The sequence below is a fragment of the Ictalurus furcatus genome, chromosome 15 (assembly GCF_023375685.1).
Source record: "Ictalurus furcatus strain D&B chromosome 15, Billie_1.0, whole genome shotgun sequence".
Taxonomy (NCBI): domain Eukaryota; kingdom Metazoa; phylum Chordata; class Actinopteri; order Siluriformes; family Ictaluridae; genus Ictalurus; species Ictalurus furcatus.
In genome coordinates, this window is record NC_071269.1 from 25,834,208 (window position 1) to 25,849,207 (window position 15,000).

The window sequence follows — 15,000 nt, forward strand, 5'->3', positions numbered from 1 at the left end:
TTTAGACTAGGAACAGGAAATTGTTCAACCCTGACTTCCTGTTTCACAGGGGTATAAATATGAGGTAACACACAGGCCAAATTCCCTTAGTCATTCATAACGATAGGTAAGAGTGAGGAATATAGCTGTGATGTGCGGCAAAAGGTTGTTGAGCTTCACACAGTGGGGCGTGGCTGTAAGAAAATAGCACAAGCATTGAAAATGGCCATTTCCACCATCAGGGCAATAATTAAGAAGTTCCAGTCCACTGGAAATGTTATGAATCGACCTGGAATTGGACGTGTGTCTATATCGTCTCAACGCACTGTGAAGAGGACGGGTCGAGTGGATAAAACATCTCCAAGGATCACAGCTGGAGAGCTGCAGATGTTAGTCGTGTCTTGGGGTCAGAAAGTCTCCAAAACTACAATCTGAAGTCACCTACATCACCACAAGCTGTTTGGAAGGGTTTGAAGAAAAAAGCCTCTACTCTCATCCAAAAACAAACTCGAGCGTCTTCAGTGTGCAGACACTACTGGAACTTCAAATGGGATTGGGTTCTATGGTCCAGATGAAACCAGAATAGAGCTTTTTGGTAATAAACACCAGAGGTGGTTTTGGAGCACACAGAGAGGTAGCCATATGGAAAAGTCCCTCATGTCCACGGTTAAATATGGAGGTGGATCTTTAATGTTTTGGGCTGTTTTTCTGCCAGAGGACCTGGACATTTTGTTAGGATACATGGCATCATGGACTCTATCAAATATCAACAGATATTAAATGAACACCTGACTGCCTCTGCCAGAAAGATTCAAATGGGCCGTGGTTGGATCTTCCAGCAGGACGATGATCCAAAACATCATCAAAATCACCACAGAAACGGTTTACTGACCACAAAATCAAGGTCCTGCCATGACCATCCCAGTCCCCTGACCTGAACCCCATAGAAAACCTGTGGGGTGAACTGAAGAGGAGAGTCCACCAGCGTGGACCTCGAAATGTGAAGGATCTGGAGAGATTCTGTATGGAGGAACGCTCTCAGATCTCTCGCCATGTATTCTCCAACCTCATCAGGCGTTATAGGAGAAGACTCAGAGCTGTTATCTTGGCAGAGGGAGCTAGCATAAAGTACTGACTAAAAGCGTGCCAACCTGTAGGAGTATGAGTTCATTTAAAGGTGCAATTGAAGTCAGGTGTTTCAGTCAAGCGGATGTGAATCAGGTGTGAGTTTAGCAGCATTCCCATGTTTCAAGAACATAAACTCGGGTCTTCACCACACAGGTTTATGGAAGCATGCCTCGATCAAACGAGCTTCCAGAGGACCTCAGAAAAAGAGCTATTGATGCTCGCCAGGCTGGAGAAGGTTACAAAACCATTTCTACAGAGTTTATCCTCCACCCACCCACTGTGAGACAGATTAAACAAATGTAAAAACTATAATGTTTTCGTGTCATTTGAACAATTGGACTCTCTTTATCTAGTTTTAGGACTTTCAGGAATTTGAGGTCAAATTTACGCACTAATACAGTAAGTCGTAAAGGGTACACAAACTTTCAAGTGGAACTGTATCTCCAGCTCCTTCACCAGTGTCTTCGGGCTCAGTTTAATCTTTTGGACCAAATTCCTTCATCCATAGTTCTCTTTCCTGAACGATGCAGTGTTTGTCTGCTCCCAAGGCCTTTTTGGATACAGGTGTTTGTACAGATGCTTGTGGTACCTTCAGTGGTTTAGAAATTGCTCCTAAGGAGGAACTGGACATTTTCTGAGGTCTTGGTTGAGTTGCTTGAATTTTCCCATAGTATCAAGGGCAAAAAGTCTCTAAATACAGCCACATGTATACAATTAACCCAATTAACTCCTAATTATGACACTCGGCCAATCAGAAGCTTCTAAATGCGATTAGATCAATATCTGTAATCTTCCAGACTTTTAAGACATTTAAATGAGGTTTGTGCATGTGCAGATTGTTCTTGAGAGTCGTGAATCTCGAAGAGACACCCGACAGAGTGAAACATACGTTATCTACCTTACCTTACCTTATCGGTGACGAAGCACAACAATAGTAATGTCAAATTTATCTCTTATACGCATTTGCTGTCTTTGTATAAATCTTTATAAATCTTTGTTCCCAAAGACTTTCGTTTCAGAAAAAATGTCTTTAGAACGTTGTTCTTAATCTGCATAGTCCCTTATGTGTGAATTCATAGACTATATGTCTTCATTATTATCCATATATTAGCCATTCAGTGAGCGGGGGGTGTTCAAACTTTTGTTCAGTACTGTATGTTGGGTGTGTGAATGTAAAATTTTGACAGCGCCAACTATTTTTGTTACTGTGCCATCGTTCGACCAGAAACTACTAATAAAAAGATAATAAAAGTAGCATGACCATGCTAGAATTCACGTACAGTGCGGTCATTGTTAGCCAGATTAACATAGCTTTAGATTAACATAAACTATATTTAGCCTTGAGAGTACCTGGTGTGGAAATGAAATGAAATGATTCATTTAATTATTTCAAAAATTCTGTAAAAACTGTTCACGCTGTTGATCTCCTGCCCGTCGTGTGCAGATACTGACGAGTGTGAAACCGGAGTCCATCGTTGCGGAGAAGGTCAGATTTGTCATAATCTCCCCGGAACATACCGCTGTGACTGCCATCCAGGCTACCAGTACGACACGTACAGGAGGATGTGTGTAGGTGAGACACGCTAACGTGCCATAAGAGCACACATAGTCAAGCTCAAGTCTCAGACAGGAAACAACTCTTCATAGTTTTCCGTAAAATATTTGGTTGATTTTTAAAATATGAATGTGCTACTGTGGATGGAAACAGCAAATAAAACCATTAGCATAGCCTATCTTAGCATAGACATCATATCTGACACGCCACTCAGTATGTTATTGATACAAACCCGCATTGTTAGCAGTGTGCATTTCTGCTAACAAAGCTAGCCCTCAGTTGCCCTCATTAGCTAGAATAAGAGGCTAACATTAATGCTAACTAGCTAGCTAGTCGTGGTGCAGTAATGTATTCAAATCATTTATGTAGCCAGGGTGAGTTTGCTACTACTGTAAATTTCATTACATTCTATAAGTCCCGTGTCTTATGCTTTACGCTATATTTACGCTGTCTCTTCAGCTAGCTGACAAAAAATTACAAACAAAAAGATATATTATGCTATATCTAGACTGAACCGATTTGGAGGCAGAGCCGCGTACAAGCTCAGATTATGTCAGTAAATGAAATCATTTGAGGATGACGATGTGTTAATGTGAGAATGTGGGTGCTAATCTAGCTACGTAGATAACTTTTAGTTGTTACGGTACCACTACTGGTTTGAAGATTTGTCTATTCTGAAATCCCACCTGTGACTAACGTAAGCTAGATACGTAGGTTAGTTAGCATTAGTGATATTAGGCTATTAGACATGGCAGGAGGAAATGGGGGTGTTTCGAAATTTGCATATTAATGTATATTCATAAATCCTGGTGTTTACAGTGAGGGGGAAGGTGTAGAGACGTTCCTCAGACATTTTTAGACTTTAATATAATTCTACATGATTGTTCATGTTTTCGTCGTGTTCCTCAGGTGATGTCATGCTTCATGTGTGTGTTTACATTGTTATCAGGAGCAGAACCACAGGCATTTATTCAGTCTTATCTCAGGTGCTGATTCACACTGTTGTGGCTCAGCGTCAGGCCTCGGCTCAGTGTTTAGACTAGCCTGAATAACATCTCGTCCGTCTCTCTCTCTCTTCTTTCTTCTTTCTCCCGCTGTAGATGTGAATGAATGCTGGCGTTACTCGGGTAGGCTGTGTGCTCAGACGTGTGAGAACACTCCTGGCTCGTATCGGTGCTCCTGCACTTCAGGATTCACTTTATCCAGCGATGGCAAGAGCTGTGAAGGTACAAGCTGATAAGGAGACGATGTGTGCCGGGAAACAGGGGGGAAACGCCACCGTGATAAAGTCTAGCACTTTTTGTTTGTTTTTTTAGAGAGAAAATTGGAATAGTGGCATGTCAACTTTTCAAAAAAGCACAGAGTGAGGTCATGTTTTTTTTTCCCTGACCAATCAGGTCACAGCTCTGGAAGCGTGCGAATAAAACAAATATTTCTGCCTCCGAAGCTACAGAGAAGACAAACAACCTCCAAAATTACACCAGTCTTCATATCATCTGCATTACTAATAAGAGAGAACAAGCTAGGCTAGTCAGTTAGGCCATACTAGCTAGCAATGCTAAGAGTGTTGTCATGGTTACAGTGTGCAGGCAGTGATCTGGCTTTAATAGCTTGCCAAGATCTCAAACACACTGGCTGATATTAGCTAATAACAACCAAGCACTGGCAAGCTAGGTAATATTAGGCTAACTATCAAAATTGCTAGTCAGGATTGCTAGCAGATGTTAGATTGCAGTGAATGAAATAAAATAATGGAGAAACACGCACAATGCTGATAGCTCCGATAAGTTAGCATCACAGGGAATGAGCATAGGAGGAACGGTAATTGAATTTTTGCTGTAATATGTAATATATGAACATGGATGATGGACACTGTTGATTCTGCATCCTGGAATTCTGTTAACGCTTCCTGAACGGGTGTGTGTCATGATGCAGATGTGAATGAGTGTTTGAGCAGTCCGTGTAGTCACGAGTGTGTGAACATCTACGGCTCGTACCAGTGTTACTGCAGACAGGGCTACTACCTGCGTGAGGACGCACACACCTGTGAAGGTAACACACACGCCACACTTTTCCCATGAATCACCATATTTACGAACCTTACGGCTTATATATTTAGTCACGTATATTAGCATATATTAGTCCTAATATTTTAACTATAATAACTACAGAAATATGTTTAAGTGAGTATACTGTATGTTACACGTTAATAATTCCATATCGTCGAGTGCAAATGTTTGTGTCCTGAAACTGAACTGAACTGAATCAAGTTCAAATTGAAACAGGGTGAACCGAATCAAGTCTAAACTGAGTCAGGCTGAAATGAATCAAGTCCTAACTGAATCAGGGTGAACCGAATCAAATCTAAACTGAATCAGGCTGAACTGAATCAAATCTTAACTGAATTGAGTCTAAACTGAATCAGGGTGAACCTAATCAAGTCTAAACTGAATCAGGTTCAACTGAATCAGGGTGAACCGAATCAAGTCTAAACTGAGTCAGGCTGAAATGATTCAAGTCCTAACTGAATCAGGGTGAACCAAATCAAATCTAAACTGAATCAGGCTGAACTGAATCAAATCTTAACTGAATCAATTCTAAACTGAATCAGGGTGAACCTAATCAAGTCTAAACTGAATCAGGTTCAACTGAATCAGGGTGAACCGAATCAAGTCTAAACTGAGTCAGGCTGAAATGATTCAAGTCTAAACTGAATCAGGGTGAACTGAATCAAATCTTAACTGAATCGAGTCTAAACTGAATCAGGCTGAACTGAATCAATTCTAAACTGAATCAGGGTGAACCTAATCAAGTCTAAACTGAATCAGGTTAAACTGAATCAGGGTGAACCGAATCAAGTCAAAACTGAATCAGGCTGAACTGAATCAAGTCTAAACTGAATCAGGGTGAACCTAATCAAGTCTAAACTGAATCAGGTTAAACTGAATCAGGCTGAACTGAAGCAAGTCTAAACTGAATCAGGGTGACCCAAATCAACTCTAAACTAATCAAGTCTAAACTGAATCAGGTTAGACTGAATCAGGCTGAACTGAATCACGTCTAAACTGAGTCAAGCTGTGTCGAATCAAGTCTAAACTGAATCAGGGTGAATCAAATCAAGTCTAAACTGAATCAGGCTGAACTGAATCAAGTCTAAACTGAATCAAGTCCAAACTGGATCAGGATGAACCAAATCAAGTCTAAACTGAATCGGGGTGAACTAAATCAAGTCTAAAATGAATCGGAGTGAACTAAATCAAGTCTAAAATGAATCAGGCTGAACTGAATCAAGTCTAAACTGAATCAGGATGAACCGAATCAAGTCTAAACTGAATCAAGTCTATACTTAATCAAGGTGAACCAAATTATGTCTAAGCTGAATCAGGCTGAATTGAATCAAGTCTAAACTGAATCATGTTGAACCCAACCAGATCAAACTGTATCATGAACAAATGAATCAGATCTAAACTGACTTGTGTGGATAAGATGCGGACAAACATGGTTTTAGAGTTTTAAACCAATATTTATTGTTTTTCCCACTATCAACATTAAAACATAATACTTTATTTTACCATTATTGTTTCCAAAGAAATAAAGATCTGTTATCTTAAATGTCTTGTTGGTATAAATGACATTTGTTAGGGGTCTGCAAATTTTTGCCCTTATGTATTAGCTCCAATTGGACCCACACATAGAATCAAGATAAATGATGTGCTGTAATTTTCTGATTGTAGTTTCCCTCCACATTTCTGCTGTACAGATACTGATGAATGTTCTCAGAGCATCGGTCATCTCTGTGCCTACAAGTGTGTGAACGTCCCAGGAAGTTACGACTGTGCCTGTCCTGAACACGGATACAGCATGGCTCCGAACCGACGCTCCTGTCACGGTCCGAGATTCTTTATAGAATATAGAATGTGTTCAGCCTGTGATTAATTCCTCATATTCAGGCTCAGCTGATTCAGGTCTAAACTGAATCATTCTGGACTGAATCAGGTCTAAACTGAATCACGCTGGATTGAATCAGGACTAAACTGAATCAAACTGGACTGAATCAGGTCTAAACTGAGTCATGTTGGACTTAATTAGGTCTAAACTGAATCAGACTAAGCTGACTTATTTTCTAAATTGAGTCAGACTAAACTAAATCAGACTGAACTGACTCATTGCTAAACTGAACCATGCTGAACTGAATCAGGTCTAAACTGAATCCAACTGATCTGAATCAGGTCTAAACTGAATCATGCTGGACTGAATCATGTCTAGACTGAATCACACTTGACTGAATCAGGTCTAAACTGAATCAGACTAAACTAAATCAGACTGAACAGACTCATTGCTAAACTGCACCATGCTGAACTGAATCAGGTCTAAACTAAGACTGACTGAACTGAATCAGGTCTAACCTGAACCATGCTGAACTGAATCAGGTCTAACCTGAACAATGCTGAACTGAATCAGGTCTAACCTGAACCATGCTGAACTGAATCAGGTCTAACCTGAACCATGCTGAACTGAATCAGGTCTAACCTGAACCATGCTGAACTGAATCAGGTCTAACCTGGTTAGACTCGTTGTGAGTCTCGTTTTAATATCGAGTTTGTTGGTGTGTCTCAGACATAGACGAGTGCGCAGTCGGAGCTCATAACTGTACAGCAAAGGAAACATGCTACAACATTCACGGCGGATTTCGCTGTCTGTCCTTCAGCTGTCCAACCAACTACCGCCGAGCTTCTGACACGTAAGAAACACACACACACACACACACACACACACCACCTCCCTCACTTCCTGTTAATCAACACCACAGAGGACAGTGTAAATAGCTGTTTTCAGACATCTTCAGGACGGAGGCGTCAAGCTGCGATTTTTTTTTTTTCCCGTCTCATTAATGAGTGTTTAGAGCTGCGATAACGTAAGTGACAACAGGAACTAACTCGTTTCCCTGACATTCCACTACGTTTCATGTAACTTTCAATGCTTAAAAAGTACAACGTGTCCTTCTTTAATCAATAAAAGATTGGAACTGTCGGCAAATAGCTGTGGTGTAGGAGGAATAAAAACACCTGGATTGTTTTCCTATAACGGCACTACACACACTCTTTTATGCCTTATCACTACTCGGTTATTACTTAACAACTTATTTAACAGCTGTTTTATCAAAATACAGCATAAATGTGTGATGTCCAGCAGCTGGGATATTTTATACACTATGACCTGTAGTTTCTAGTGTACATTTTCATGATTTTTACGGTTTAGCGACAGTTTACGAGCGGGGGAAAACAAATAAAACGTTAACTAGCTACATTGACTAGCTAATACCTGCGCTATATGAAATATTCTGTGCTTTCTCCCTGCAGACGGTGTGAGCGAATCAGCTGCTCGAACTTCGTGGCGTGCCAGAACTCGCCGGTGAGAATCACCTACTACCAGCTCAGCTTCCAGATTAACATCATCGTCCCGGCGCTCATCTTCCGCATGGGTCCGTCTCCCGCCTACACCGGCGACAACGTCATCATCAGCATCAGCAGCGGCAACGAGGACGGCTACTTCAGCCCCAGGAAGCTGAACGCGTACACCGGCGCCATCTACCTGCAGCGCCAGCTCCCGCATCCACGTGACTTCCTGCTCGACGTGGAAATGAAGCTGTGGAGGCAGGGCACCTTCACCACCTTCCTCGCCCGGATCTACATCTTCATCACGGCTAACGTCGTCTGACGCCGGACTTGTCCTCCGCTTACACTCCCGACATTCACAATTCACATCAATCGTCCATGATTTACACTGTGTTCATTATTATTATTATTACTATAAACCTCAAAACACTGATTATATTGTTATTAGGTTGTTATTAGGTCTGTTAAAACACATAAAACGTTAAATTTAAACTATACTGAAGTTATAAACTCACAAATAGTCCCTTAGTGAAGTTCACCTGTGCATAAACTACATCCGTTTTTCAAGAAATTGAGTTTCAGGACACTGCATTAACATTTGATCCTTTATGTTATAAAGCACACTGATTGTTCTGTTAGAAGAAACCGTATGCAAATGATCGTTTTTGAATTGCAAATTCAGTCAAATTTCGTGAATTAAGTTACCTCGAGTATATTACAGCTACTGTACACATTCACACGTGCAGTACGTCATTAAAAATGTTCAGGACGCCATTACGATTGGCAATTTATGCAATTACACCGTTCACGCTGCGTTCACAAATCGCACATTATCACCGATTAAGTGGGCAGGGCCAAGTGTATCACTGCGAAGACCGGAGAGGGCGGAGCTAAAGGGTTTTTTTTTGTTGAAAGTGATTACATAAATGTGTAATCAAAACTGCGAGCCTCATAAGTACGGCTGTGAAACCTAATTTGCATAATTCCAACCTTCTGAATGACAGTACACCCCCTACAACCTTCATACTGCGGTGACGCTTCCAACTCACATCATCACAACAATCACAACTCGCTGCTGTAATGTGTTCGGCTCACACCACAGAAAGGGTCTTATTTATTTAAAAAATAACACAGCTTACTTTTGATCTGTTTCTTGTTACAGTTCATGTTGTGGAACGTCCAACAAACTAGTTCCTGTTCTCACTTACGGTATAGCAGCTATAAACACTCGCTCCCTCACCATCTCTCTCTCTATTCTCTCTCTCTATTCCCTCTCTCTATTCTCTCTCTATTCTCTCTCTATTCCCTCTCTTTATTCTCTCTCTATTCTCTCTCTTTATTCCCTCTCTCTATTCCCTCTCTCTATTCCCTCTCTCTATTCTCTCTCTCTATTCTCTCTCTTTATTCCCTCTCTCTATTCCCTCTCTCTATTCTCTCTCTTTATTCTCTCTCTCTATTCTCTCTCTCTATTCCCTCTCTCTATTCCCTCTCTCTATATCTCTCTGTATCAACCATTATTGAATCTGTTTATTATCAGTGGAGCGTGAGCTGTTGCTATAGAAACGGTAATGTATCAGAACGAGTGCATTAACATAAACCTGCGCTACTGTCAGAGCCGCTGTTATAGAGAACTACTCCCCACCTGACGACCAATCAGGATCCAGAACTCAGCAGCGCCGTGGTGTGAGCTATAACGAGCTTCTACACTTATATATTGTTTTCTACTCCTAACTTAAAGCCTCGATAAACGACAGCTCGAATAAATTACCGGAAATGTAGCAGTACACATCTAAGTGTTATGGAATAAATAAATGCGATAACTTTTTTTACTTTCGTCTAAATGTAAACTGGATGTATAAACTTTTCAAGTATTTCAGTATTTTTAAAATTCTGTTGCATTTAATACTAAAACAGAAATAAACATTTTAAAGTAATGCAGTGTGTGTGTGTGTGTGTGTGTGTGTGTGTGTGTGTGTGTGTGATATTCACTTATGGACTTGCTATTTTCTTATCACACGTAATGAATTATTTAATTAGCTAACCCAAATTCTTAAAGGAAAAATAGTTTTGTTCCTGTAGTAGTCACTCTTACCCCACCTCTTTTCCCCTAAAAACTCCCATTCACAGGGTTTATGTAGTTTCGGCAGAGGGGGCGGAGTCAGCTTGGGAGCTCGGAAGGTTTGTCAACGCGTTTATTACAATTGCACTTCATTTCACAGCCAGCAGAGGGCGCTAAACATCGCACACTGCTGCTCTAAAAATGACCGTTAGCGTGATTTTTTTTTACATTTATTTTAACAGCGTAAAACTACAGTAAGTTTTGGCACCAGGAAACTGGTACAAGTATAAAAGGTTCCATTGGTGTGGTTTTTGTTGCCCGTCGCTTAACTTTTAAAAGACTTGGGTTTTTCGCCGATCGACACTGAAGCATAATAAATAAAGTTTCAGGTTTTGGTCGGAATTACAACAAAAGAAATAAAATCTCGATCGTTTTCAGCTTCATGACGATCGTATAATATAAAGCAGCTATAAAACTGGATTTGTTATATAACAGGACGTCCCCAAGTGTTTTATTTACGCTCATACCGCGGCAAAATACCAACAAGCACAATTGTTAACGATTAAAGAAAGATGTCGTACTTTTTACCCGTTTATAGTTACGTTAAATGTTCATGACACTACTTCCTGTTCTTACTTACGTTATAGCAGCTGTGAACATGAATTCAGCTGCACTGCCGTGTGGTTATTTTTGAGGGAAAATTTTTTATTAACACATATTTTCCATCCCACTACACACTAAGACACATGCTGCGGCCTGTAATCACATGTGATGTGAAAAGCACATCATACAGCAGGAATAACTGGAGCTGAATTACACACTCAGCACCTCTGTCAAAGTGACTCTAACCATTCGGGTTAATTTCCTTAACCACAAACATTTCCTCTCAGAAATTAGGCGTGTCTTTGAGCTCCGGCCTCAAAGCGAGAGAGAGAGAGAGAGAGAGAGAGAGAGAGAGAGAGAGAGAGAGACCGCAGAGGAATTTGCCCGAGAGGATTGTTGGTTGCAATATGTAAAGATGGCGGTGAAATGAGCCTCGGTGTGTGAACGGAGGGAAAAGCTTTACTGCTGATTTAACGGCCGCTGTCCGAGTGATTTATGATTTTCTCGACTGCAGAGTCTCCATCAGAGACAGGTTTTAGAATTTAGTCTGAATTTGGCGTCTATATTTGATTAAATCCTCATCTCACAGGATCTAATCCAAACCAGGAGCAAAATCTGGGGAAGTAAATGTGCATCTTCATCATCATCTTCTTCTTCATCATCTTCTTCTTCATTATCTTCATCATCTTCATCATCATTATCCTCATCATCATCATCATCATCATCATCATTGTCTTCTTCATCATCATCGTCGTCTTCATCATCATCTTCTTCTTCATCATCTTCATCATCTTCATCATCATTATCCTCATCTTCTTCATCATCTTCTTCACCATCATCATCATCATCAATATCAACGTCTTCTTCATCATAATCTTCATCATCATCCTCATCATCTTCTTCTTCATCGTCATCCTCATCATCTTCATCATCATTATCTCATCTTCATCATCATCATCTTCTTCACAATCATCATCATCAATATCAAAGTCTTCATCTTCATCATCATCATCAAATTCTTCTTCATCATCATCATCATGAAGGGCAGTGGTGGTTTAGCGGTTAAGGCTCTGGGTTACTGATGGGAAGGTTGGGGGTTCAAGCCCCAGCACTGCCAAGCTACCACTGTTGGGCACTAAGCAAGGCCCTTAACCCTCTCTGCTCCAGGGGGCGCTGTATCATGGCTGACCCTGCACTCTGACCCCAACTTCCTGACAGGCTGGGGTATGCGAAGAAAAGAATTTCACTCTGCTCTACTGTATATGTGACCAATAAAGACTCATCTTCTTCTTCATCAACATCATCATCATCGTCTTCTTCATCATCATCGACTTCATCCTCATCATCATCTTCATCATCATTGTCTTCTTCATCATCATCCTCATCATCATCATAATCATCATCCTCATCATCAACATCACCATCTTCATCATCATCATCGTCTTCATCATCATCCTCATCAACATCATCATCATCAACATCATCATCAACATCATCATCATCGTCTTCTTCATCATCATCTTCATCATCATCATCATCATCTTCATCGTCGTCGTCTTCTTCATCATCATCATCATCACCATCATCGTCTTCTTCATCATCATCTTCATCATCATCATCATCTTCATCATCATCATTGTCTTCTTCATCATCATCTTCATCACCATCGTCTTCTTCATCATCATCATCATCGTCTTCATCATCATCATCTTCATCATCATCGTCTTCTTTATCATCATCATCCCGATCATCATCATCAACATCTTCATCATCATCATCATCTACTTCTTCTTCATCATCATCAACATCTTCATCAACATCTTTTTCATCATCTTCATCTTCATCATCATCTTCTTCTTCTTCATCATCATCCTCATCATCATCATCAACATCAACATCTTCATCATCTTTTTCATCATCATCATCTTCATCATCATCTTCTTCCTCTTCTTTATCATCGTCATCAGTGAATCATAGACATCAGTGAGTCATAAATTATTGTGAGTTTGATCTTTCACTTTGAACTCATAAACCTGTTATTGAATATGTAAACCTTTTCATTTCATTTGATACAACTCCGAGTGTTAGTGGATGATTTTAGCAGAAAACCGTCAAATGTGAGTTATTTTTATACCAAATAAATTATTCTAATTAAACTTTATGTATAAATGTTTGGGGGTTTTTTTCTGCAATTTTATTGGAAAATCTTCTATTTTGGAAATGAGCCAGATCTTAATAAGGTTATAATAAAGTAATACAACGCTTGAGTGCAAAAGTTTGTGCCCCCTTGTTTCCTTCTATATACTTCTATGACACACTTTTTCAGCGAAACCGACAAAATCACGTGTTCGTTGTAAACTTTTGTAAACTTTTGTGCATATTAAAATGCACAAAAGTTTACATCCCCATTCACATGCCAGTTTACTGGATAATAATTTCTAAGTTGTAACTATCCAGTGCACTCATGAGAACCCACAATGCTTTGCAGTAAGTTAGTGTCCATGTGTCCACGTGATGTCCCCTAGACGAGTACAGAGTTCTACATAGAACCCTTTCATTAAAGAAAAATAAAACAAATTTAGGAAAAGTTCAAATAAAAAATATAAACAGCAACTCCGCCTCTAACCCCGCCCCATCTGAAACCCTAACTCCGCCCCGTCTCTGCTCCTAACGCTCTACCTTTTTTAAAAAAACTTTTATTAACATATAATTACAATTTATATACTACAATTTTTTGTATATTTGTATACTACAAATAATAATATGTTAATATATTATAATAAATAAACACGGGTATATAATTATAATATATATATATATATCCATACAGAAAACTCATCAGTTGCAGTGGAGGCAATTTTATTAACATACATTTATGATTATAAATAATAATATAATTAATATACGTAATATGTCAATAATAATAATAATAATATAGCAATATATTCATATATGTTATAAAAGTAATATATAATGATAATAATGCATGTATATACAGAATAATCACCCATTTAAATTTGATTAAAGTGTAATTATATTAATTATAAGTAACACCGGAAATATTTAAATATGGAAGTAAGATTTAATTTTAGTTTAGATTTAATGAATCAGTTCATTTAACGGAATAAGATTTTGCCAGAACGTCCCACATTTTCAATTCTAACCCACACCTGTTGGCTCTACAAAATATTGGCACCCCTGTACCCCGTCCATCGTTAGTAATGGGTGGAGTCACGTGCTCTTCGTTCACGTGCTCGAGGACTAAATTACAGTGTAGAAGTGTGTGCTGAAATTACACCCTGATGTTTTATGAGTAAAAACGCTCAGAGTTATGAACTCCCTCCGCTCTCTCGTGACTCAGTGGGTTAATGAGCAGAGGCCGAGCTCCGAATAAGCGTTTGAGGTGAAAGTCACGTTTAATAAAGTGAATTTTGCAAGATGCAACAGGTACACAGATCTTTCACGGGTGTCTGCATACCTTAGTGACCGCAGTCTAACTATCACTTTCTTCTTTTCTTTCTTTTTCTCCTTTCTTACCCCCCCCCACCCCCCCCCCCTCTGTTTTCCCCCAGGCTCTGCAGGAATATCCTGTGTAGTCTTCACAAAAAGCAAAAAAAAAAAGAAGAGAAATCTCTGCCTTGTACAGGACTCAGGCCGTGGGTTTGTTTGTGTTTACCCCGGAGCGACGTCTTCAGAGAAGCTCTGAAAAGTGAGGGCTTTTATTCACTTTCCTCCCAGTGATAAAGAGAAGAGGAGAAAGAACAGAGGCCATGATTCAGGAAGAAGCATCTCGTAATTGTGACTTGTGTTTTTCCACGTCAGTGATGTCTATAGACGTGAGACACGATGACGTGATGAGTGCCATGTGGTTTATTTTTCTGGATCGTCCTTGTTAAATATGAGGGAAAACAAATTAAAGGTTAAATAAGGAGATTTCACGTGAGTCACGTGACTGGATTGGGTTAAATATTATCAGCGCTGACGGATTGCGTTAAATCACAACTGCTTCGCACGTGAATAATCACACGTGGGCTTTTTTTAGACACTTCATTTTTCTTTTTCAAATTTTTATCATATGATTTGACTTTTTTCAACGTGAGACGTTTTACACGCGTAATTTTTTCCAAATGATTCACGTTGCACGTGTGATCCCCCCCCCACGATTTAATTATTTTGTCAATTCTTGAATGCAATACATCGTGAGGTTTTATTTTTTCATCTGATTTTCTGAAACGATTCCTTTTTTTCCCACGTGTGATTTTTTTCACCACAATTGATTT

General features: G+C 39.6%; 1 protein-coding gene across 1 annotated transcript in view; it reads left to right on the forward strand.

Annotated features, from left to right (window-relative positions):
• Nucleotides 1-9,999, forward strand: part of LOC128619236 (fibulin-2-like) — a 41,575-nt gene extending 31,576 nt beyond the window's left edge. The window contains exons 12-17 of the mRNA XM_053643247.1: nt 2,552-2,680; nt 3,763-3,888; nt 4,598-4,714; nt 6,423-6,551; nt 7,280-7,403; nt 8,023-9,999. Coding sequence (XP_053499222.1) covers nt 2,552-2,680; nt 3,763-3,888; nt 4,598-4,714; nt 6,423-6,551; nt 7,280-7,403; nt 8,023-8,380 — 983 coding nt within the window. The 3' untranslated portion in view covers nt 8,381-9,999. The remainder of the gene's footprint in view (nt 1-2,551; nt 2,681-3,762; nt 3,889-4,597; nt 4,715-6,422; nt 6,552-7,279; nt 7,404-8,022) is intronic.
• Nucleotides 10,000-15,000: the final 5,001 nt, after the last annotated feature.